Source organism: Schistocerca gregaria, chromosome 1 (genome assembly GCF_023897955.1).
Source record: "Schistocerca gregaria isolate iqSchGreg1 chromosome 1, iqSchGreg1.2, whole genome shotgun sequence".
NCBI lineage: Eukaryota > Metazoa > Arthropoda > Insecta > Orthoptera > Acrididae > Schistocerca > Schistocerca gregaria.
Genome location: NC_064920.1, coordinates 852,600,005 through 852,626,526, shown reverse-complemented (window position 1 = coordinate 852,626,526; position 26,522 = coordinate 852,600,005). Strand labels below are relative to the sequence as shown.

Sequence of the window (26,522 nt, the reverse complement as noted above, 5' to 3'; positions counted from 1 at the left end):
TTTGCTTTCTGTTTGTTAAGTATAATTCAAACCAGCTGTGTGTATAGCCTTCAATTCAAATAAAACCTGAGTTTTTCTAAGAGTGTGACATGATTCACACACTCATTTGCCTTGGAAAGATCACAAAAAATATCTACTGTACTTGTACTATTTGATGGGTAAATGTGTAGATAGCATTCTCAGTCAAGTAACCCTTCTGAAATCTGAACTGTGTTATGCTCAGTAAATTATTTCCACTTAAATGTGAGACTGAACTTGAATACATAACTTTTTCAAATATTTAAGAAAATGAGGTCAGCAATGAGATTGATCTATAATTATTTAAGTCACTCTTGTCCCCTTTCTTATGAAGAGGTTTTACAATTGTCTATTACAGTCTGTCTGAAAAAATTCCCTGTGCCAGGGAAGCATTACATACGAGTATATCACTAATGACTCCACTTATTAAAGTAGAACAACACTTCCAAATCCTGTTAGAGACTCCATCAACACCACATGAGCTCTTGTTTTTCAGTATATTTATAATTCCCTTAATTGTAGTTGGGGGTGTTGGTACTACTTCTAAAGGCCTAAAGTCCTGGGGAATGACATTTTTAACATATTTGTTTGCTTCTTCTACTGAACCCTTTAACCCAATTTTTGCTGCTACACTCAGAAAGTTTTAAAAATACTTGCAACTTGTGAATTGTAATAATAATTAAACAAAATAAATAAATAATAATCAATTGAATAATTAATTAATTAAGAGGAAATGTAGTAAATGAAAAGTAAAATGAATTTGAATATTTCACTCACATACACAAATAACTTTCTTAATTTTTTTACCTTTTTTGCTGTTTGAAGTGAAGGTCAGTAGACTCTTGGCGTGCTGAAAAATGTTTAATTTGCTTTCTTATGATGACAGGGATATGGTTAGCTATCTACTCACCTTGTAAGAAAATTGCGAATAGTTTTAGTTTAATTTTGTGGGTATCGCATTGGCAACGTAAGAAAAAATGTAGTAAAGCAAAATCTGTAACATTTTATAAATTGGGGATAGATGATCGTTACTATAAAATGATAGCAGAAATACCAAATTAAACAATTATTATTTCACAAAGTTTTTTCTTTACACAGACACCTGACATCACAGTTTTGGACATAATAAAAAATTGTGCGGTGTTTCAGCAAAACATGTAGAAATTATAATAATCTTAGCTTGCTAAGAAAAAAACTGTTCATAGTAAAGTCATATCAGTAATCGCAATTGGTGATAGTAATGGCACAATTAAACAAATTCCTAACAGGAATACGATTTCAGTTCATTTGAACAAAAATGGAAGAAAATAGGAGTCTGATAGTGTAAGATGCTGTTGGAAAGGTGTGCGACTAAAGAGACAGAAAGAAAAGACAAGCGTACATTATCCTGGGTGTACATATTCTCTGACTTCCAGTGCAGTTCATTCGCACAAAGATTAAATTATATCTTTAACTTTTGACGTTTTGATAGGAAAGGAAAATAGTATGTTATTACGTCATCGGCAGGGCACAGTATTACATTGGCCCCCTGACAGGAATTTAAAAACTATTAACAATATTTTGAAATTCACATCCATAATAGATTCTCTGATCTGTTGTAGATAGGTATCAGTTATTTCAGTTGGCCATAGGGTTTACATTCCCTTCACAATGTTCATTATTTAGCTTCCAGTGGCTTTCTAACATTGACATGTGCACGCTCACATTCTGACTATGGTTTTGTTAAATTTTGACGGGCTCACCCATTCAGCAGAAGACGGTTTGTGAGAAACAAAACCATTTAAAATAAAAACCTCCCCCATGAGCTGATGGTTGTGTATGTCTACTAGTTACATTACAATCAGATATTTATGATATTGTCAAATAGTAGTTAAATATTGCATAATTATTGAATTTTTCAATAAAATTCATTTTACGTTGGCACTCACTAATTTTTAGTTTGCACTATTTGGAAGTTATACTTTTATGGAATATTACCAGGTAGTAAATATTTAAAGTCAATTCATTAAACTTGTGTTTGACTATGATGATATCTTATGAATCCCTAAATATTTCATCTCAGATCTTAATTAGTTACATGAATACGGAACAATAAACATACCTTTTTTGTTATTAACATCATATTGGAATGGAAAAGGATATTACTCTGTATTATGATAACACAACACATCATATATTGTAACAGGAATAGTCTTAAATATTTTACAATAGAGTTGCATTAAAATTTATGTTACTGTGAATTAACTAGATTTCAGTCACAGAATACTTTACAACTTTACTGTGTGTGTAGTGTGTCTTTTGTGGATATGTTTCATAAAAGCTTTCTATTGAAACCTTCACTTGCTGGAATGATGAATGTCTTGATTGAAGTGTTGGTTGAGGTGATGAAAAAAGTTCATCGCAATGTAACGGCAGACAGTGGGTACTGCTGGGTATAGTTTTCGCCACCATACGTAAGTATTAGGTCCAGATGGACCTGCTGTGTGTCATAGATAACTGACGTCTGGTGTCTGCAACATTCATTCTTCCTTCCTCTCAGACATGAACACTTGCACTTCTCTGGAACACAGCCTGTTATGGATGGGTGGCAGCTTGTTACAGGCTGTCATGAAAAAACCAAGTACATGTTGTAATAGTCATATTTGTAAGCACTAGCTTATCACCCTGTAAGGAAAGTTGTTTTATTAGGCAGGTGCCAAGTCCTCAATTTTGTTGTTCATCCATAACATTTCACAGAGTGCGGAGTGCGACTGATAGCCATTGTGCACTAAGTATCTCTACAGATGGTTCGGCAAACATTAGTAGGCTCTGCACTGTGCGGCGAAAACCATTCCAACAATCATTCAGGTGACGCTAGTGGCAGCTGGTGACGAAATGTTCATGCCAAAGCGAGAACATTGACTCAATGTTCTGCCAACACACATAAAACATAGTCTTTCACAAGTCCATCGAATTTGCGTTCCCGGGTGGATTCTGCCCTATTGATCACACTTGTTTTCAGTTTTGTGGCAGTAAAGCATGAAATTCAGAGATCACTTTCTGTCTGGTTGCAGTTTATGGTCACTGAATGAAGCACTTCACACAGTTCGCACACAGTAATGTATAGGGAAACGTCACCAATTGTCATATCTTGGAGAAAAATCGCCACACAAAACTTGACATGGTACCACTGTTCATTAAATAGGATCATTTTTATACACAGTTTCATTGTGACAAACTTTGTTTTTATGTATTGTCCAGTAAATCACAACACTGTTCAGTGAAAAATACACTGACACTTTATTTTTAAAAGTCTCAATCAACATATTCACTTTGGGCAAATTTTATAGTATTCTTTGAGATGCAGGCCTGCGAGAGTTCCCTGCTGTGTACTTTTAGCTATACTCATGTTGGAGATTTATATATTAGATTTCACAGTAACAGTTACTGATCAGAAGATCATCATTACTGTCCATAAAGAATTAAAATGAAATTAGGAATATACACTACTCAAAATTCAGTTACTCATAACCATTTACACATCCACAGGAAAGAAAGCGTAACTTCCTTTCGCATTCCAATGATATTCGTTGATTGTTCAAATGGAGAAAATCTCATGATTTTACTTCCTACTTACGAAATTAAAATTGCAATGAAATTCAGCTAAAAGGCTACCCTGTATACATCAGGAGGATGTATAATGTAATGGTTTAAGCGATTAGCTAAGATGGCTGCCAGGGTGAAAGTTCATAAAGTATCGTCGCGAAAAATCGTGAACTGGGCAGTGAAAAAGCAAGTGTGTGCAAAGTGTAAAGATGAAATTACGAAACTGAAAGAGCGTATTTCAAGTTTGCAACTCGTTATTAGTGAATTAAAAACGGGTATCTCTCAACTTCAAAAAGATAAAACTGAGTCGCAATCGAACCAAAACTCAACAAATCTTCCGCAATGTAGTTCTAACAACTCAGAAAAGTGGACAAAAGTGTCATTTAAAAACAGCATGCGTAAAGTAAAAACAGTTGAAGACACTGTAATATACGGAAATTTAGTGAATGACAATCGTTATCAACTACTTTCTAATATGGACTGTGAAAAACCTGTGAACAATGTGAAACTACATGGCAGGAACGAAGACGGCCGGAACAAGACGAGAGAGGTTGCACGAATTCCGGAACACAGATGTGATCGTTTTTTCTATACCACATCGTCACGACCTACATAATTGGTCCCGTGTAAACAACGAAATAGAAAAAACTAATAAAGCTGTGCAAAATATATGCAGGGAATTCAAAAATACAACATACGTTGATATAAGCACACTAGGGAAACGATTTCATACATCACATGGCTTGCACATCAACAGACTGGGAAAAACATTTGTTAGTCGCAAGATCTTGGATATAGTTCGTGCAAAATCAAACATGCAGCGTGGTATAAAGCATGCAATACCTTTAAAAGACAAAAGTGATATATCTTTAGAATTTAACATGCAACATGACGGAACAGTGGAGTATACCAAGAGCACTGATGAAAATGCTTTTTTAGCGGAAGTAAATATTCCAGCAATTCCAATTTAATCAGAAACAATATGTACAACTTGGATTTGCCACATGCAGATGAGTGCTCACTTGAGAATGAAAACAATGACAAAATATTAAGGTTACTGCAAGTCAATATTCGTTGTTTAAGAAATAAACTGTTAGAATTAGAACATTATTGTAACATTAAGGATGTAGATGTGATATGTGTGTCAGAACACTGGCTAACAGAAAATCAAGTTAGCAGTTTTGTTCCTGAAGGATATGTTTTAGCTGATATAATGTGCAGGAAAAACAGAAAAGTGGGGGTGCTGGAATTTATATCAAGCATGGCCAAAAATTTTCAAAATTAGATATAATGCCGTATTGTTCAGAAGTAAATGCTGAGTTTAGCTGTATAAGACTGATTGAAGAAAACATAATAATTGTTAGCCTGTATAGGTCTCCAAATGGAGACATAAATGTTTTCTTTGAGCAATTTGAACTAGTAGTTATGAAACTTTCTAAGTTTAAAACAAAGATTGTTATTTGTGGTGATTTTAATATTGAAATGGGAAATGCAAGACAACAAGACTCCAGAACATTTTTTAATATATTAAGTTCTTTAAACTTGCACTGCACGAACAAGTGTCCTACTCGTAATGATGCATGCCTAGACAATATTATTGTTAATTTGCATAGAGAGGAATATGTGGTTAGCTTGGCTGATGGTGCTTTTGCAGATCATGATCCATTGCTTTTAACACTTTACCATTATAAATCATCTTATTCCAATGAATTTAATGTGGCATGGGTAAGAGGTCAGAGAGAGGAGCACATTATGTCATTTATTAACAAGTTAAAGGTCACAAACTGGGAACCTATTTATGAGTGTCATCCAGGAAAAACAGGAGTTGAAAATGATTTTGAAGCTTGCTTTAAAAAATATAGAGACGTATGGTACTCCTGTTCCCCGTTAATAAAAGTTAGATCCTCAGTTAAACGTAAAAATACAAAAATAAACTGGTATACAAAAGAACTAGCAGAAATCAGAGAAGATATGCTCATACTGTATAGAACATATAAAAGCAAGGACAATCAAGGGTCTGAACAGAGGGATATGGTATACAATGCTTACCTTAGAAATAAAAAGTATTACAAAGCTAAGCTCAGAGAAGCCAAAAAAGCAGCTTGTGAAAGGTATATAGAAGGTGCTCCAAATAAGTGTAAGGCAGCATGGGAAGTTATCAGACAAGATAATTCTCACAGCCAAGTATGTCAAACTCTGCTGGATCCAGGAGAATTGAATGAATACTTTGTCACATCAGTCAGAGAACTCGGAGACAAAATTAAAGCCACAGACACATCGGCAAGGGATCTGCTTGGTCCCCAACTGTCTGAGGGACCTTTGTTTCACTGGAACAATATCATGCCTGATCAAGTCTGTAAAACTGTTGCTAAACTATCGAATTCCAAATGTATGGACTGTTACTGGATGTTGTAACATTACAGGACATATTGGGACATATTGAAGTATTCGATACTGTAGACTTTTAGGGGATGTCGATACAGATATGCAAAATGTAAAGGGAAACTTTGGTGATGTTTAAATATTGTACTGTGTCAATATTAGGACATTTTGCATAGAAAGAACAAAAATAGAATTAATGTAAATATATATTAGTGTTAGTAACCTATTTTCATTCAATTTTGTAATTATATTTCATTTTGTAAAAGAAAGACTCACTGTTTCCTGTAGCTCTGATTAATTGTATAAATTATCAGTTTTCAGCTAAATTATTTCGTATAATATGGACAAGATACTTTTAAAAACTCACCAGCTAAAGAGAAAGTCTGTAAATGAACGTTTAATGCACACTTCTGGAACTTTCTATGGAGAATTTCTATATTGTGATCGCAAAAATACGAAAACTTGTGAGGACTGTTTCATGACCTAGTTTCGAAGGACGATTTGCATCAAGAAATATTGCTAGAGAGGTTTATTTACGTTTTGAAGCGCGATTTGGATCATTTTGCATGTGAATAGTTGTTCTGAATCATTCAAGAAATATCCAGAATCAAATGTCAAGATATTTCTGGAAACATCGGTACAAATCTGGTGAAGGTTATCCAGAAGCTGGTAGAAAAATGTTATAAAATCTATTAGGAAATTATGCTTGTAAGAATTTATATGTACTGATCCTTTTACTTACTTTAATCTGTACTAAAATTCTGTAATGTCTAATTTAGTTTTAAGTCGTGAATTGCTATCGTATTGTAAACAAAACATTGTCAAAGTCTCTCATTGTTTGGAAAGATATTAATACACCTGGGAGTTGTCAGTTGCAGTTCGGATATGCAGTGCGGTTAGCTATGAGAGTCAGTTGTTGAGTCTGTGAAGTCTCTCAGTTCTGTTTGTAAATAAACGTCTGTAATGAAGAATTACTTGTTGTCGTCAATATGAACTCAAGACCTTTTGCACGAAGCAGACACCTCCTAATGCAACGTTTTAATTTGGTGTTGAGGAGCTGAAATGTTATAATGTCCAACTATGTTGTTAAAAGAACAGTCCATCTCATAAGTAAGCCACTAAGCTTTATTTTTAACAGATGTTTAGAGAATGGAGTTTTCCCAGATTTGCTAAAAATCTCTAAAATTATCTCCGTATTCAAAAAGGGTGATAAACAACTCCCCCAAAACTACCGAGCCATATCTATTGTGCCAATATTTTCAAAAATAATTGAATCACTCATGTACTTTCAATTAAGCAGTTATTTTGAAAAGCATGATCTGCTTTGCAACAAGCAATATGGATTTAGACCAGGTAAAAATACCACTGCAGCTGTTCTGGAAATTGTTGATCAGACTTTAACAGCCTTTGAAAATAAGAAGATGGTGTCACTTGTATTATGTGATCTAAGTAAAGCTTTTGATTGCATTCCTTTGAACATATTATTAACAAAACTGGAGTATTATGGTATACAAAAATCTTCATTAGCAATAATTTCTTCCTATTTGACCAACAGAAGACAGTTTGTCTCAATTAGAAATGAGCATTCCCCCTTAGTAGAAATTGGTACAGGTGTGCCACAGGGCTCTGTCCTTGGCCCCTTCTTTTTCATTGTGGCTATCAATGACCTGCCCCATTCTGTATCACAGTCTGTAATCTGCTATGCAGATGATACAATCCTGCTTACTTCACACCATGACATCCCAACCCTTGATAAGATTACACAAGAAACTCTTGACTCTGCATTAAAATGGTTTGCAGCCAATAAACTTGTATGTAATCCAGACAAAACCCAAAAGCTTGTGTTAGGATTATCTAAAAATATAGAAAATAAAAGTGTCAAGCTCTTAGGAATACATATTGATGCCAAATTAACTTGGGAAGAGCATATAAGCCAAATCTGCAAAAAAATCTCAAGAGTGACCTACCTCATGTGGAAACTGAGAGATATGGTCAATAATAATTATCTCCGTGTAGCATATTTTGGACTCTTTCAGTCACATGTATCATATGGCCTACTCATATGGGGACATTCTCCTCATATCAGTAACATCTTAAAAGTCCAAAAAAAAAAATTGTTCGTATAATGTGTAATGCTGGTCCTGTAGAACACTGTCGCCCTCTTTTTACCAGGCTTAGGTTACTAACAGTGGTGAATCTGTATATCTATGAGGCTGCACTCTTTGTCAGGAATAACATTAAAGAATGTATCATCAGGGAAACAATTCACAAGCACGATACTAGAAGTAAGGCAAATATTAACATCCAAGGCACAGGCTAGCAATAACAGGAAACTCCCATAAAGTAAATGCCCTCAAAATTTTTAACAAATTTTCTCTTGCCGCTCGATCCTTGCCTTTTAAAACGTTCAAAACAAAATTATATGACTGGCTAGCAAAAAACCCATGTTATCATATAAAAGAGTTCTATGATATTGACAATATTGATATTAATAATTAAGATTGTAGTGGTATATAGGATATTTAATTTTTACATGTAATGTGATCAATATTTGTACCTTACTATCATTGTAAAAGCCTATTCTACTGTATGTGGTCAATGGCAATAAAGAATCTGAATAAAGGCAAAACCTTTAACTCTCTATATGCTGACTATTTTAGGGTTTTATATACATACATTGCAAATAACACATTAGCACAAAAATCGAAATTATTTCATAAATAATTGGAAAGATGAAATTTACTATTCATCAAGTTATTCAAAGTTTGAGTTTACTCACTGACTTTGAAAAAATGTTTAAAACATTTTTTTCAACTTTATTCCTCCCATGACTAATTATTTATATTCATTAAAGCAATAGCACTTGGAAAAGTTCTTTTTGAAAAAGTTATCTTTAATTATTGAATGAAGTTATTTACTCGACTATTTCAAAAGGAAACAACTTATGGGCTAAATACTGAAAGATAAAGATTCATATTAGTTATATATACACCATGAAATCTATATAAAAGGTGAATACACAGTACAATCGTTTACATACAAATTTTGGAACACATGTACTACAGGTCATTACTTCAAGTTGGTAAGTAGCACATTGTCTACTAACATTTGATCATTCCTAAACCTTTTTTGGGGAGCCTGATGGTTTGATTACTCTCCAGTCTAGCAACTTACGTATTTCTGCCTTTAGAGATTCTTGTTTACTTCACGGCATGGCATATGATGTCCTACAAAAACTTTTTTTGGGAGCAGCCTCCTAGTTCGTTATGATCCCAGGTTTACCATCAAACACAGGCATATAATCTTCAATGAGATTTGTGAGTTCTTCCTTCTGTGTTTGGTTCAGATAAGTCAACTCTGATCCTTTTGCTACAACTGATGCTGCATTGCTAGTTACTGCTGCCTCATTAACTTTCAAGTGCAGAAACACGGATGTCTTGAAATCTTTAGAAATGTGGAGTATTTTTGGGTCTACCAATTTCACAATACAATTATGACATTATCTGTTTTGTGCATTTGGAGTCCTAATCGACCATAGTGCAGTTTTTTTGCCTTTGTTTGTAACCATGCACTTTCGTGCAGGTAGACCGATCTTTGCATCTCTACCACATAGAAAATCCGATCCTAAGATGCAATGAACTGATAAATTTTTAATTAGTAAGAAGTGGCATGTAAGTGGCTTGTCTTCTACATAGAGATCAGCCTGCACCTGTTGCTTAACTATTTGTGTGGCAGTGCCTAATGTACCAGAAACTCGGCAATTTTGAGCGGGCAATATAGGTAATCTCTTAATGCAATTAATTTGGTCAAACAAGGTCTGATTTATGACACTTGTAGTTCCACCACTTTCAATGATTGCTTCCACACAAACACTTAATAGTGACCGTCTGCGGCTTGCACCATGTATTCATCATCATGTTTACAGACATCAACTTCTTCTAATAATTTGTCCATGATGTCAGCACCATCATTGTAACATAGCACTTCCAGATTGATTGTGGGGTTGGCTCCACTTATTGATACAACTGTGCTCAGGAGGCTTTTCAGAATGGAAGGCATTCGTGTTGACTGTTGTTGGTGGCCGGATTGTTCTACAACTTCACATACTCACACTGTAGTAGGACAGTTACTGTCAATGTGACTTTGATGGTTCGTGTCTGCAATGACGGATACTGCTTGCATTAAATTTGGTGTCTGGTTACCAAACCATAAAATTGGTTGCTGGTTTGACCATTGTTTGCCATTATTACTACTTGAATATAGGTTCTTCTTCTGCTTATTTGTTTCTGGCTGATTCAGAGGACTGTCATTGTTACCCCATTCAATGCCATTCAACTTTTTCCGTGTTGTCCTTTTAGCATGGTAAGCATCATGGTAATTATTTCCACCTCTGTATTTGCACTTATGGCTCGTGCCATTTCCCAAGTTACCATTACCATAATTCCATTTATTGGCTATGTAACTGGTATTCGCGTCATTCCAAGCATGGTTAAGGTTATGGTTGTAACCAGGCACATTCACTTTGTCATATTGACCTTTTCTGTGTTGGTTATGTTTACTCTGTTCATTACTTTCCATATTATCAATACTGTGACAACCGTTACAGTTATTCATGAATGCTTGGTAAGACATTGTGTCTTCTTGAATTAGATCTAAAGAGTCGATCACTGAAAGGAAATGCTCCAAATCTTCATCTGGTACTTTTATAAATTTTTCCCTATGTTTGATCGGTAATTTTGTCTTTAATATTCATAGTACTTCTTTGTGTGAGATAGGCTCAGACCAATATATCGTTTTCTCAATGTATCGTTCAAAATATTTGCCGAGGCTCCCCTTTTTTGGATTATACAGTTCTGGGGTATAAACTTCTTTGCATAAACGTTCTTGCATTCTTGCGGACCAATATTTTGTAAGGAATGGTTTCTCTAATTCAGCAAGCATATTACAGAATTCAGCAGTTTCACTAGCCCGTAGGGCTGTGTCACTGGCGATGTGTGACATCACGAACTGTAGTTTTTGATATTCTGACCAGTATCTGGGTAAGATATTTTTAAAAGCATGTATAAATACAATTGGGTGGATCGATTTCTTGTCCTCAGAAAATGTTTGAAAATAGCGACGTTTGAGTAAACTTTGCTCAGTTTTCCCTGAACTCACTATACCTTCATCTTCAAGATTGCATTTTGCTGGTGACAAGTCATGTGTTTGGAATATTTTTTCATTCCTGAATGTCATTTTTCATGCATTGTTGTCATTTGGTGGTTGTATAGGAAAATTAATTTCCATTCTGCTGTCCGTCCAAACAGATTTCTCTAAACTACGGACTCGAGCATTTATTTCCTGTGTCCACATAGGCATTTCTTCATTTGGTTCTTTTTGTCCATCTCATGGATTGTGCACCATGTCTGAAATCGCTTGTATGGCAGAACACATTTCTTCACGTACGTGTTGCACAGTGTTGTCGATGGCAACATTAATCTTTGTATCAAGTTCAGTCTCTTTAGTGGTTATCCAATTGTATTGTTTGACTTTTGTGAGATTCCAGCTGTTTGTCTAAAATCAAAATCTTTTGATTATTTATTTTAAGATTTGCAACTTCAGATTTTAATTCTTCCACATCTGATTTTATTGCGGAATGGAATCACTTACAGTTTGTTGACTTGGCTCAAGACTGGAGCATAAGCTTGCTTCATATTCATTAAATCAGACCGTTTGTTGGTTAGTTCAGTTTTTATTTCATTTCTTAATTCTTTATCTCTTGCTCCTGTTTATTTTTGCGTAAAGCTTCGCTTTCTTTTTCCCGCTGATCATGTTCGCGATATCATAATTCCAACTTTTTCATGAAAGCAGTAATGGGTCGAGCACAATACTGTTTTCTAACATTTCATTAGATTGATCTGTATCCACTGCAGTTTGATTAATTTCTGTGGCCGGATGACCATTTTCGATGTTTTGTGCGACCTCCGAATTCGCAATGAACATGTTCAAGTCTGTAGTTTCCTTTCCTAACTCATTTGTGGTTCAATCTATGAGTGATTCATTTAGATTTAGCATTTCATTTCTGAAATTTGATGGTGAATCCATGATTTCAACTGGTAAATTTTTGCTTTCTACTGACTTTGACCATAATATGAAATCTTGAAAAATTGCGATAAATTCGTCACACAAATGTTAACCATTAACAGTAATGTACATACATATATAACAGTAAATAACATTAATACAATAAATAATTTTCCTGGCTGTGATGCTCTTTTATCCTTGGGCAGCCAAATCGGCCATTTTGTGTTCTCTGTCTTCACTCGAAAAAACAATCTTGTGACGATTTTTGCAAAATTAGATTTTTATTAACACACACTTCCAGAATCACTGAACTAAACTGGTACTAACTATGACTTTACAAAGGAAAAAGTACTATTGAAAAAAAAACTAGTGTCTTGAACAGAGCAAAAAATTGATTTGAATGTGTTTTTACCTTACAAATGTACAATTTGCCATAAACTGAATTGGTTGACTTCTTCCACATTGTGATACAGTACATTTGATGGTTATATGAAATAAAAATACAATTTTTATATTAGAAAATAGGATTAAAGTTTTTTCATACACTTATTCTTACATAGCGGCCACTCTTTTGAGTGCCAAATATAATAATAATTAAATAAAATAAATAATAATCAAATAAACAATTAATTAATTAAGAGGAAATGTACTAAATGAAAAGTAAAATGAATTTAAATATTTCACTCTCACACACAAATCACTTTCTTAATCCTTTTTACCTTTTTGCTGTTTGAAGCGAAGGCCAATAGAGTCTTGGTGAGCTGAAAAATGTTTAATTTGCTTTCCTATGATCTCAGGGATATGATTAGCTGTCTCCTCACCTTGTGAGAAACAGTTTTAACTTAATTTCATGGGTATGGGATTGGCGATATAAGCAAAAGTGTAGTAAAGCAAAATCTGTAATATTTTGTAAATTGGGGATAGATGATTGTTGCTAAGCAGAAATACTAAATTAAGCAGTTATAATTTCACAAATTAGGCCTAAATTTTTTTGGCACAGACATCTGACATCTCAAGCTGTAATATTACAGTTTTGGACATAGTAAAGAGTTGTGCCATATTTCAGCGAAACACGTAGAAATCATAATAATCTTATGTTGGCAATGGAGTGAAAGAAAAAGGTGTTCATAGTAAAGTCATATCAGCAATTGTAATTGGTGATAGTAATGGCGCACCTAAACAAATTCCTAACAGGAAAACAGTTTCAGTTCATTTGCACAAAAATGGAAGAAAATAGGAGTCTGATAGCGTAAGAAACTGTTGGAAAGGCATGCGACTAAAGAGAGAGAAAGAAAAGACAGCATGCAAACTTATATAGGACAAAATATGGATGATAATGCTATGCCGCTCTCATTATCCTTGGCATACATATTTGCTGACTTGCAGTGCAGTTAACTGGCACAAAGATTAAACTATATATTTAACTTTTGACATCTCGATAAGGTCATGGGCAGAGCACAATATTACAGAATTGTCACTATCAACACCATCATTTAGCTTTATTGCTATGGTATGCTGTGCACTGTCAGGCTGCCCTGTCTCCTGTTTGTCAATATTCCATATAGTTTTGATCTTGTCATCTGCATTATTAATTTCTATCAGAACACATAAGCTTCTCAACTTCTCAATGACTTTCCTTAAAATATTACAGTATATTTTGTAGTAAGCAAATAACATCGGATTGCGACTTATTTGGACCTGTCCATATATTTCCCTCTTCCTGTTACACAGTATCTTAATTCCCTTAGTAATCCATGGCTTACTTGACTTTGTGATGGATTTTTTAAAATAAAGTTTCAGGAAAGCCTCTTTCAAATATTGAGACAAATTTATGGTGGAATAAATTGAAGTTGACATCAGCATAATTTTCTGTGTATACTTCATCCCATTCTACCCCTTCTATGCTGCTCTTATAACTCTGTACCCTGTTCACATCAATAAGCCTCCCTGCCTTGTGTGACCTGCTTGAAGCCTTTATGGTGCTATATGTGTTATTTCCATTAACTGTGCATCATGACCAGATAGCCAATTAGGAAATGGGTACACACTTGTTGTTTCTGCCCGAGCACTGTCTATGAAAATATTATCAATAACTGACCTGCTATCCTGTTGCACATGAGTGAAACAACCAAATGAAGATTCTAGCTCCTTTTCCCTATCCGTATCTTTTAAGAAATCTACATTAAAATCACCACAAACCACTAATTGCTTCTTTTTGTATGACAGGTAGCTCAAAAATGCCTATAGATTTTTCATGAATACCTGAAAGTTACATTGAGGGAATCTGTAGATCATTACAATTACTATAGAAGTATATTGCAGTAGGAACTCACAAGCACATACTTCAAGGATCTTATCTACACAAAAAATGTTTGTTTCAATGTTTTTGACTTGGTGTCCAGTTTTTTATATAAGTAACAGCTCTTCCTTTTTCCATGTTGACTCTACATGAATAAGATGCTAATCTGTAATCCTTTAAATTTGACTTCTCCATCCCTGTGGTTATATGGTGTTCACAGAGACACTAAACATCTATACCTTCAGAATGTATCCCATTTTCTAGGCATACAAGAACTCATGTATCTTATTTTTCAGTCCTCTAATGTTCTGAAGAAATAAACAAATTTTATTTCTTTGGATCCTACTATAGATATTATGACACTGTTCTGTTTTAATCTCTTTCTATACTCTCTGTCTGTAACCTGACTCTAACCTAAAAAATGTGTCTGCCTGACCACAGTAATTAGAGGTATTTTGTCTTGTGTGCATGTGGCCCCCTTACATTTTCTGCAAGAAGATCAACTAATCTATCCTTCTCCCTCCTATTCAGGTGCAGGTCATGACTTGTGTAACCCCACCTCCCATTTGCATCAACAGGCACAGCACAGATATGAGATTTAGTTTCTGCCAACAGTAACCCACCCCCCATCTCTCTGTTAATGTGGTTGACAGCCATATTAACCCAGGACTGGTCATGGTGCTGCAAAACATCCACTGAATAATTTACTTTAATTTTTGACAATACCTTGTTGAAATAGCCAAGTAACTAGCTACTGCATGATTTAATGAAAGCAGATGTAAGTATTAAACCTGTAAATATTAGAAGGTTAATTTTAATTAATGTACATAATTTTACAGTTTATTGACTGAGGATCATTAAAATTAATGAAACTCAAGTTTTTCTAATTACATTTGTGTGATGTATTTATCTGACATATTCCACACCCAGGAGGATCCCCTTTTTTGTGGGTCTATGGAGTGAATAATTAATCAAATCAAATCAAATCAAACCCCACATGAGTGTAAGCTGTTGCTGCTTTTATTGCATCCAGGTCACACCTAATACTATAGTCCAAATTGCTAGCCAGGCTGTTTTCTGCTCCTCCTACTATAAGAACATGGTCCTCACCATCAAAATCTTTGCACGAAGCTCCTAGCTTTTCTGTAACCTGGCTAAGCTTAGCACTAGGTTGCACTGTGATTGTGACCTGGTACTCGACTACTAGCCTATCTTGTAGCAACTGTTACGTAATGGCAGGACTCTTTTCTTTCTAGTTGACTTTACTCTGGACCTAGCATTACAATTGTTACTACAAGTCTGCTCCACCCCACTTCTCTCAAAAACTGTTTGAGGATCTTCTAGTACAGGTAACAAATCAAACTGATTGCTCACTGGAATCTGAAAAGTGATTTCTGGGAATTTCTCCTTCAGACTACAACTTGTTACCTGTTCCCAGCTCCAATTGTCTCTTTCACCCTTCAATCTGTCTAATTTGAAGTACACCATTTCTAGTTCAGCCTGAAAGGCAGAAATCTTTTCTCCCTGTTCCATGATTTTCTTGTCACAGCTCAATAATCTGTAACTCCATTGGTGAGCCTCATCTGTCACTATAACAGCTTCCCTGTTACAATCATCCCAGTGACACACCAACCCACAATCCTGATGTTTCACTCCCAAGCTCACTAATCTACGACAACATCCACATCTGTCACACATGAGGGCAGATTAAACAATCTACTGTAGAAAATAAATACACTAACTCTAAAGCACTAGTGTCAACTATTCAGTATATACTAAGATGAGATTTAAATGGCGTTATGTGATGTGGCTTTTCAGTTAGCAGTCACCTCATGCAAGTATGTACTAAAATTTACACAAAAAACTTAGAGCAAATTAGGAAACACTAGTCTGCACAGTAAAATACATGCAATTCAATTGCTGTCAATATACATGAGGAACAAAAACTAAAGTACTGTTCATCAGACAAATTGATATAGCAACAGGAATCTTCTCTGCTCTGTGAGTGCAGCTACATGTTTTATTTTTCTTTACAAAAAATTGTTCTGGTGTGCCCGAGGCACTGAAAATAAAAGTGGTCTCACAAAGTTCATATGAAAAATTTTGCCTCCCTTTTGGTATTTTCCAGAACCCTCCCACAGCAATTCATGCATAACATATGAAATGAGTTCTGTTGTCCTGCGGAAATTATTATATTTCCAGAGTTCATCATTCTCTATTAAACGGAATTTTCTTCCTTCCAGAGGTATAGCTGCTTAATGTTGTTATCTGTTGAAGTGGAGTTGCTAAATTTTTTTTGCATTTATGTGACTTATTCAGATCTTATAAATTGCCTATAACTTTCATACAAAAATCTTTCAAATTTTCCAAAACCATTTGCATATTAGTAGGGTAGCATAATGTTTAATATTGGATACATTCTGAGAGAAAATGCAAATTTGTGTTGTTTAGCGAGTCTTTGAACTTTAGTACAAGGTGTACAACTTTGCTTCTGCAGTTTTTCCCCAAAATTTGAGGCTTTATTGAAAAAAATTGGTTATACATGTATCATTCAAAGTATCTTCCATCACTCTCTCTTCTCTTATCTTTCGAGCAGTGTACGACTCACGTGCCAAAAAAATTGTTCATCTTTTGAAGTGATCCATGAATCGATCCAATTTGTGACATCTTCATGAGATCAGAAGTGTTGGTCAGCCAGGCCATGTCACATTGATCTAAACAAGTGATAGTCAGAGAGAGCAATGTCTGGAGAATGTGGCAGGTGGGGTAGCACATCCTATTTTAACATTTCCAAGCACATTTTGACCTCTTTTGCAACGTGGGGTTGAGCCTTGTCAAGCTGCAAAATCACTTTATCATGCCTCTCACTGTATTGTGGCCATTTGTCATTTAATTCTCTGCTCAAACATATTAATAATGTTTGATAACAAGCAGCTGTGATTGTTTCACTTGGTTTTAACACCTCATAGTTCATGACGCTGAGCTGGTCCCATCAAATGGAGCTGTGAATATTTGGTTTGGCCGTCGATGTGGAAGCATGGCCGGGATATCCCCATGATTTTTTGCATTTAGGGTTATTGTAATGAACCCATTTTTCATCCCCGGTCACAATTCGATGTTGAAATCCCTTCTGTTTTGCCCTCTGAAGCAACTGTTCACAAACACACAAACGCCGTTCAATGTCTCTTGGTTTCAGCTCACACAGGACCCAAATCCCTTCTTTCTGAATCGTGCCTATAGCCTTGAGACATTTTGAAATGGCTTTCTGTGTCACTCCCACTAATCGTGCCAATTCTTCTTGAGTTTGACATGAGTCTTCACTCAGAAATGTCACCAATTCTGCATCTTCAAAAACATTCTCTCTTCCACCACTATGCCAGTCTTTGACATTAAAATCACTGTTCATGAAGCATTGAAACCGCTCACAACACATTCTTTCACTAAGAGTGTCCTTACCACATGTACTTGAGAGCATTCGATGAGACTCAGCATCTGTTTTCTTCATATTGGAATGAAATGGTAACACCTTCCACAAATAATGAGAATTAGGCTCATAAACTGACATTTTGAATCAACAACAACTTTATGATGCAGACACAAATCAATGAATGTCTGAATGAGGTTATGTTGAATGATGTCCAAGCTAACTTCCTGATGTCTGTGATCTGTTTCTTTCGATCACTACTTATCATTGTCGCCACCTATTGGCAAATGGCAGAAGCAAAGATGTACACCTTATCCAAAATTAACCATTTAGTACTTGTGTGCCAAGACGAAACATAAGTACTCATGTTGTGTCAATTTGAACCAAGCACAAATTAAACTGAATATATGGGTTTAGTCATATAAAAAAATGAAACATTGTGATTTATGGATGATCTTTGCATGTAAGTGATTAAATACAGCATGTAGTTAGCATCTTTCAATGACACAGTGATTTATCATGTGAGGAACAAAGGAAATGTAACCTAGAACTAAAAAAGGAGATGCTGTGCACTAACAATACAAAGCTTCTTGGATCATAAAATTATTTTAGTGAGCTTAAGTTTGTTTGGAAGTTCCTTCAGATATATTCTTCTTTGTATCTCTCCCCTAGTGTTCAGCTCCTACATAACATAAAAGTTTAGTGCAGAAACATTTAGAAAATGGAGAAACACAGAGAGGGGCCATCTCCCTGCTCTTTGGTCAACCCTATAGTTGCTGCACAGATGGTCACATGTGTCCACATCTCCCTTAGTGCAGTTGTAGAAAAAGTCACTCTCTCTCTCTCTCTCTCTCTCTCTCTCTCTCTCTCTCTCTCTCTTCCTCCGTCTCTCTCTGTTTAAAAAAATCTCTTTCTCTCTTAAAAAAAATAATAAATAAATAATTGGACCTGTCTCACTCAACAAAGATCATGTGTTTGTACCAGAATGACAGCAAACTACAATACATAATGAGTATACATCTGAAATTATGTCGTCGTGATCATATTAGATCAAGAAATTGTGAGAGCAGCTGTTACATTTACTAGAATATCTTTCAAAATTATTCTGGAAACTGATAATAGTAGGGAGCACTAGTCAAGGAACATGTAGTGAGACATCTCTAAATTGTTCTCATATGAAGTAAGTCCAAGCAATAGGTGGCTTCTAGTCAAGAAAATAGCAGCTTGGGCTATAGTTGGGCAAGGTCATTTGAACAAAGTGTTGTAGCCTGAGCTATGCAAAGGCTTGGTCTCCAAAGTATTAAGTCAAACAACACAAAATTCAAACTAATTCTATAAGTCTAGTGTCATTACCTTAAAAGAAAAAGAAAGAAAACCATGTGCACACACACAAACAAAAACACTTTTTCATTACTGCAACTAAAAGAACATTAAATGTTTCCTCTTTTGAAGATCTTGCAAATGAAACCAGTAATTCAAACGTCATTCTAAAGACTTCACAAAAGTCGCTTTACTTTTCAAACAAATGTGAACTAACTTTGCACATTATATACTGTGAGACTACTCTTAGTGATTTCCCATTAACTACCTAATTAATATCTGCTAAAGAGAGGATAGACTTACAGTTGAGGATAGCTCGAAAATGACAGACAAGTTGGAGGAAACACAAACTGCAAAAAGTGAAAATTTTGGCAGTGGTACTCAATGAACTTGATGCTATGGATTTTGCCATACTGAAACCATGAACAGGATTCATGTCCCGATAATGACACAAATGCTATTATCCATCTGCATCATCACTTGGTTATGACTCTACTTCTATTACTGACACAGATCTGCTCTCATCTGTTAACTTCAGTACTTATTTACACAAAAGTCTAAGTAAATATTGCTTAGATGCAAAATTCAACTTCCTTTAACAACTCTATTTATAAACTTGTACATGGAAATATGGTCTACAGAATTGTCTTTTGAGACAGCAATGTCTCCAATATTTTCAAACATTTTTCAGTGTACAAATTTTCAAAGACAATTAAGATGATGTTAGATTAAAATTGTCATGTTTTGTTTCTGATGTCATATTTGAGTTCAAAATTTTATATTCAGCATCAAGAAAATCTAACTTTTTCAAGTGAATTTTTGACTTTATCAACCAAACTATCTTCAGTAACATTAGTATTACTATTCCCAACAGCTTTTAAAAGTGTGTTTGAACTTCTATTTTTGACAAGATTCTTATCCCAGAGTTTCTCAAGTGGTCTAACATAATCCTAAAGCATCTGACAAATTTAGAATTCCCTTTTTTTTTACTGTTCTGTCTATAGTCTTCATCCATTTGTATTGTTACTTCCCTATTTTTCCATCTCCTCAGTTTCAACATGGTTGTTACTGAAATTTTCAAAATAGTGTTTAAAATTTTAAAAAACATTTTTACTGATCCTCACTTTCTGTCTGAAGACTAGTTCACCAAATGTTCTTGTCACATGATTGTGTTGAACCTCAGTTCCCAGAATTATTCACATTACGTGTATCCCATTTTCCTAATTTTCCTGTATCTGATTCTCACTTTTCTATAGATCATTAAAGGTTATTTAAATATAATAATCATTAATGCTTCAGTCTGCACTCTTTACATACTGGCTCCAGAACTGGCATAAGGTTGTTGATGGAAACATATAGACACCTGCATGCACTTTTATTGTTAACACTATTTTTTTAATCTAAAATTAAACTTTCTTGTGAAGTATGTTATCTAAGAAGTCGTACTTAACATTACATCTGACATCAGTGTGCAAGGTCTGGTTTTGTTCAACATTTTGTAAATGTTCCTAGGTTCAAGGGAAAATCTCAGTACTTGTCTTGGTATCCTTTATTGAAATAAATGGCGATGTAGCTTGCATTATCGTATAGCTCCCCCATTAAAGATGTTATGAATTCTGAAGCAATTTGTGATGTGCTAACTACTAACAGATTTATGCTATACTGAGTATTTAATGTCCAACACATTTATTATTATATTTTAGCCCACCCAGCACAGTCTTAACACCACAAAACCTGTTGCTATTCTGACACATGCAAGGCTACCACCATTCTGAATTATAGTTTTGCAGTAATTAATGTCAAACATAAACATTGTATTTTGAGCACTGGTACATTTAATAACTACAATTAATATTTTACAATGTGAAAAACATCCCCTAACTTGCATAAATATGTGGTTCTCTTTGCCTAAACAGTGTTTCATATAAAAGTTTAGTTACTTCAATATTATATAAAAGTATCTGTTCCTATCACGTTTTTGCTGTAATTTTGTCTTATATTATTCAATACATATTGAATATGAGAACAAAATAGTAAGTATAGCAGTAACTGTGCCTGTTTTCTTCACATGGAAGCTACACAGACCTTTACAGTACGTTATTTGTCTTAATCCATTGAAAATGTTTAATAGGTTTACATGACAATTTCTCTGTTTTATTTGTATAATATTGTTACAAAGTGTAGGAAACTAATATGCTTGAGTATTTCAGTGTCCAAAAAATCTGACATCAACCTGTTCATGATGAACTATTCCATTTGGCTTCATTATGTACCCCAACCTCCCTCCTCCCTACCACAGTATCACACACAGGAGTTACAAGTAAGATTCAGTGATTCCACGCAAGTACCAGGATAGACATTTTGTAATGCAAAATAATTAAAGCGTGTGTATCTGTTTGTGAGTTAGAATGATAGCAAATACTGATCTATCAGTCAAATCATGTAGACATTTAGAAAAAAAATATTTATCACTCATTACAAATTAACCAACATATTTTATGTATATATCTTTCAGTTCATATAGCAACATCTTTTCATTAATTTCAGTTCCTCAAAGTCAACACATGACAATTTGTTATACTTTACAGAAGTCATTAGTATATATTTTTTGTGTAAATGGCTTTGGAATGTCCTCCTTTCACTGTGTGAAATTGCAAACAGGTCCAAAGCTTTTACCATATTGATTATATCTCTAAATCTCACTTCTTGCATACCTTATTATAAATATTTGTAACATCAAACTTCATAAGTAATCACAGTAAACACTGGACAAGAAAATATGATCTGGAAAGCACATTTTACTGTAAAGAACAGTTATATGTACAATTTTTGCATCTCTTAGTATTCTTAGGCCATCACTATTATTTCCCATAATAGCATAAAGCAATTTTAAACTAATCTTCAAAAATGATGTTATAGAACATTAAGACTACAAACCATTCACAAAATGTTTTTATTCTTAGGACAAAAATATTTGTTCCTCAATTCTCAAAACCATGACAAAACATTTTCTCATTGAATGTATAAAAATTTAAGACTTCTGGCTTACACTTAAATAAATCAAAGAAATTCATACAAAAGAAATTTTACCAAATATATATTTGCACAAGAGTTTGAGAGAGAATTGAAAGAAAGGTTAAGTATATCATTGAAAGAACTCCATGTTGAAGGTACTGTAACTACATATAAATTGTATAATTTTATTATGTAGCACTATACAGCTTTATACTGTAACTGAGTAGTTCAATAAAACACTTATGAATGAATATCTATGAAACAAGAATAATCAAAAGACAACAGTTTAATTGTCATTTGTATTTTAATGATCACAAAGTAGAAGGTGATTTTTCTTACAGTGTAAAGCCATAGTGACTGTTAATTAATTGTGATTGTTTCAAAAACGTGAAAGGATTTTACACTTACTGCTATGAGTTGCAGTATTTAATTTATACTGAAAATATTTACTTCGCAGCATATTTTGAGGGTATACCTCATCATCAGGCTACAGTGGCAGTGAGGATAAGAGAGACAGAGAGAGAAATAGAAGGATAATTTAATAAGAGGTGATGTCTCTTTCTGTGGTTGAGGTTTTTTCTGTGGCTGATATGAGAAATTTTTAAATAATCACTCACTTTCTTCTTACGTTCTGGTAGTCCTCTTACAGTGGGCTGAGGTATCTTTATTTCTATGGCTGTATGCAGTTTTTTTAACCAGGACATAATCTGTCAACTGAATCTTTTATTCTGATAGACTGGTGACTCCCAAATCTTGCACTGAAAATCCAAGAATTCAGCACAAACTGCTTTGCTCTGCATTTTAACAAACTTGTCTAAATGTGCTAATTGCTCCTCCTCACTAGTTTCTCCAGTATTATGATTGGCATGGCATTAACAGCCATTACTAAACCACCTTGCCTATATTGGCAAAACTAAAACTGAACAACCTTTCTTTTTAATTTCATCAAAAATGTAACTGTTGGCTAAACTCTGCACCACTCGACCTTTCACACAAGATCCTGAATGGTGACCATCACCTGTGAAAATGTCAGTTATGTAAGTGCCAAATCAAGCAAGATGTACATTTGTTAATTATTTAATGAAGCACAAACAGTCATTAATAGTGGTAATTAATCTCCTATTCCTGCTGTTTAACTGTCATTAATCTTGCATTTCACTGTTTTCTCATACACATTCCTTCTTCCCATGCCTGACTCCCCACAGTTCCAACAAATTATTTCTGGATAGCCTCCTTCTTTATACCTCTCCTCTCACTCTCAAACATAAAGTTGTATTATTAAGACAACCATCCTTTATAACCTGCCTATGCCTTCACAAATCCATGAATTCAATAGATTCAGTTTGTAATGATCTTTTCAGCGCTACTACTTAACTTGCATTGGCCTGTGGTTCATCATTGTTGTGGATGCTGCAAAAAATGAGAACATGATGAAAATTTCAAATTTGACTAATTATTTATTGAAGTCAGCTGATCGACAGAACTGACATTAAGTGAAAAACAACTGATAGAATTGAGCTAAACCACACCGAACTGCCCCATGCAGCATCATTGCGTCACTTTAAATACAGTTTTAACAACTGCTACCATTGTCAATTTATTACTAACTGTAACTTACAATTAAAGATAATTTCATCTAAAGTAACTGCTGTAAAATTTGTACAGGTTATAAAATATAATATCAAATAACACAATATTTTTATAATCATATTCGTTACATGTTTGAAAATTAATTTACAATCTGATTTCAGCAATTATTTTGATTTTACTTTAATTTCATAATTAGTGACTGTACAGATATTATTGCTAACATTTGTTGGAAGTATACACATTGTGTTTTGGGGGATGACATAAATTAAATACACACATTTTCTCAAATACCAGAATTACCTGAATTTTGGTGGTGTAACTAACAGTAGGTAAATTTCTGCATAATTTGCAAGTATCATTAATTACAATGAATTAGATAAATTAAATAATGAAAGAAATTACATCACTGGATAATGATTGTTATTTTCATTTGAATCATAATGAGGTTTTTGTGTAAGCAAAATTACAAATTGCTATTATGGTAATTAGAGGCATTAGTTGTTTGTACTAAGATTTCCACAGCCTCTTAATATTTGTTGCTAAACATTTTATTACTTCAATTTCATGATCTGATACTTAATTTGGCATATTTACATATTTTTGTTAATGACAACACTCTATTAATAATCATGAGAATGTACATAATTCCAGAATATTCTATAAGTATTTACAAAGAAGAATAGGATTTTTGGGCAAACTGAAAAATACCTATAAAAATACTCATAAAAGGCCCTAGGAAGCACTGAATTGTGTGATAAATACATGTATGCATATGAAAAAGGTGGTATCGGACAGTTCATAATGATCTTGGGGGAGGCTGTTCTATAATAAGTTTTGTGGATTGCGTCATCTAATTGTACTATATTTTTGGGGACACTACTCTGTTTTCAGCTATTAGCCCACATAAAATACTTTGTATCACTTGTTCTTGACTATAAGATAGATCCAAAGCTACCATACTCTTTTTAATTTGTTCTGCATAATATCAGCAGTATATTATGCTCATGGCCATATTTATTATACCCTAACTCCTGCAGACCTCTGGGAGGCTGGTGTATTATTTGGAAAATTCAAGCCCAAAATTGCTTTAAGGTGCTTTTTTCCTGTACAGCCCGTGGTACCTCTTCAGGTAATCCATCTCATACTTTTACTACCATCAACCATAGCACATCCAAATCTCTCACTTTTCATAGCCTGCACTTTTCTCTGAAATTCAGCAGTAAAATACAAAAACTCAGCAATTTGATCTACTAAATTCAAAGACAAATCCGTGTAATACTATAAAATTCATGTAATGAATTTTGTATTTTTGGTAACAGACTCTCAGAAATAGCTAATTCACTACTAGGACCCATTCTCTTTGATTGGTTTCATTTTCAGACTCACTTGACTTCCTATTATAGGCCTCAGACCACTCACTAATAGTTTTATTATAAGTTTCCAAACTTTGTTCCTTATCTTCAAAAACACTCACCAAGTTACCAATGCTACCTAAGAATTTGGTCTTTAAACACACCCACAAAGTTACCAGTTCTATCTATGTAATAGTTAAATCTGGCCTGTAAGCTCTGTACTTTGTTCAGAGTACAACCACCTTCAAATTGAGTCACCCCTAAAATATTCCTCAAAGTGAGCACAATTTGCAGCAGCAGTCAAACTTACTTCACTTGGCTCAGTAATCTGTTGTACACCAGGCATGTGACTATCTGAAATGGTTCCTTTTGGTTCTACCTTCCTTCTTTGTAACTCATAAGTGGTCTCTCTTCTACAAAGAATTGCTGAGTTCTTCTGTTGCTAGTCATTCTGAAAAATACAAAGTGAATATAGCAGCTGAAACTTTGTTCATTTATAATTTAATGCAACTCAATCAAGCAAACAGTGTCTGATATCACCATTTTCACTATTTGTCGGAGTGCTCAACAGTCTGTTGGAAGGCTAGAATTGATTGATTGAGTTTGAATTAAAGTGCAGTAATTGATATCTTTAAGTAACAAACCTTTGCAATACATAACAAATTTCTTTCTCAAAATGTTGCTGAGATCAAGTAAAAGCACAACAAGGCAAAGAGAGAGAGAGAGAGAGAGAGAGAGAAAAAGAAAGAGTGAGTGAGAGGGACAGGAGAGAGAGAGAGAGAGTAATTGTGCTCTAGCTTGTCAAAGGATTTATTCTGAAATCTAGCAAGTTTTCATTGTGTTTTGTGTGTGCCTGTTGACAACTCAATATTTTTGCTATTCACTGAGTGGTATCCTTTACTCCTAAGTTATTTACATTCTTTCAGAACTTTCCCTATTATACAAAAGCATAATCAGTGTAAAATAAGTTATACCCTAGAAACTACTGAAATAAAATATTAGACTTCTTGCTCACTTATAGACAGTACTGATAACAGGCACAGCTAAAATAATTGTAAAATAACACAGAATGATCTTGTTTGTAGGATCTGTATGCACTGCAAGAAGAATTGGAAAGATTGAAGTCTGTCGAACAGCAAGCTGGGCAAGGGCAGGCTATTTTGGAAGATAATCAGAGACTGAAAGATGAAAATGAGAGCCTTCAGACAGTAAGATTTTCCTTTAGAGAATGATTTGTAATCAGTACTTTCAGAAATAAATAACATCAGTTGACTATGAATTGGCTATATCTGAAAGAGTCTTAAAATCAGTATGGATCTATGTAATTTGTGCACTTTGAATTTAAGGAGATAATATCTTTTCATAGATTAATTTGAACATTACATTTATATTTTTCAATGTGATGTATCAACGCTCTGAACTGTGCTAACATGCAATCACTTTGTGTGTGTGTGTGTGTGTGTGTGTGTGTGTG

At 34.3% G+C, this 26,522-nt stretch overlaps 1 protein-coding gene across 1 annotated transcript in view; it reads left to right on the top strand.

The window, feature by feature from the left end:
- The window catches only part of LOC126278029 (putative leucine-rich repeat-containing protein DDB_G0290503), a 567,177-nt gene that overhangs the window by 190,078 nt on the left and 350,577 nt on the right, over positions 1 to 26,522 (top strand). The window contains exon 4 of the mRNA XM_049977802.1: positions 26,134 to 26,256. Within this exon, the coding sequence (XP_049833759.1) occupies positions 26,134 to 26,256 (123 nt within the window). The remainder of the gene's footprint in view (positions 1 to 26,133; positions 26,257 to 26,522) is intronic.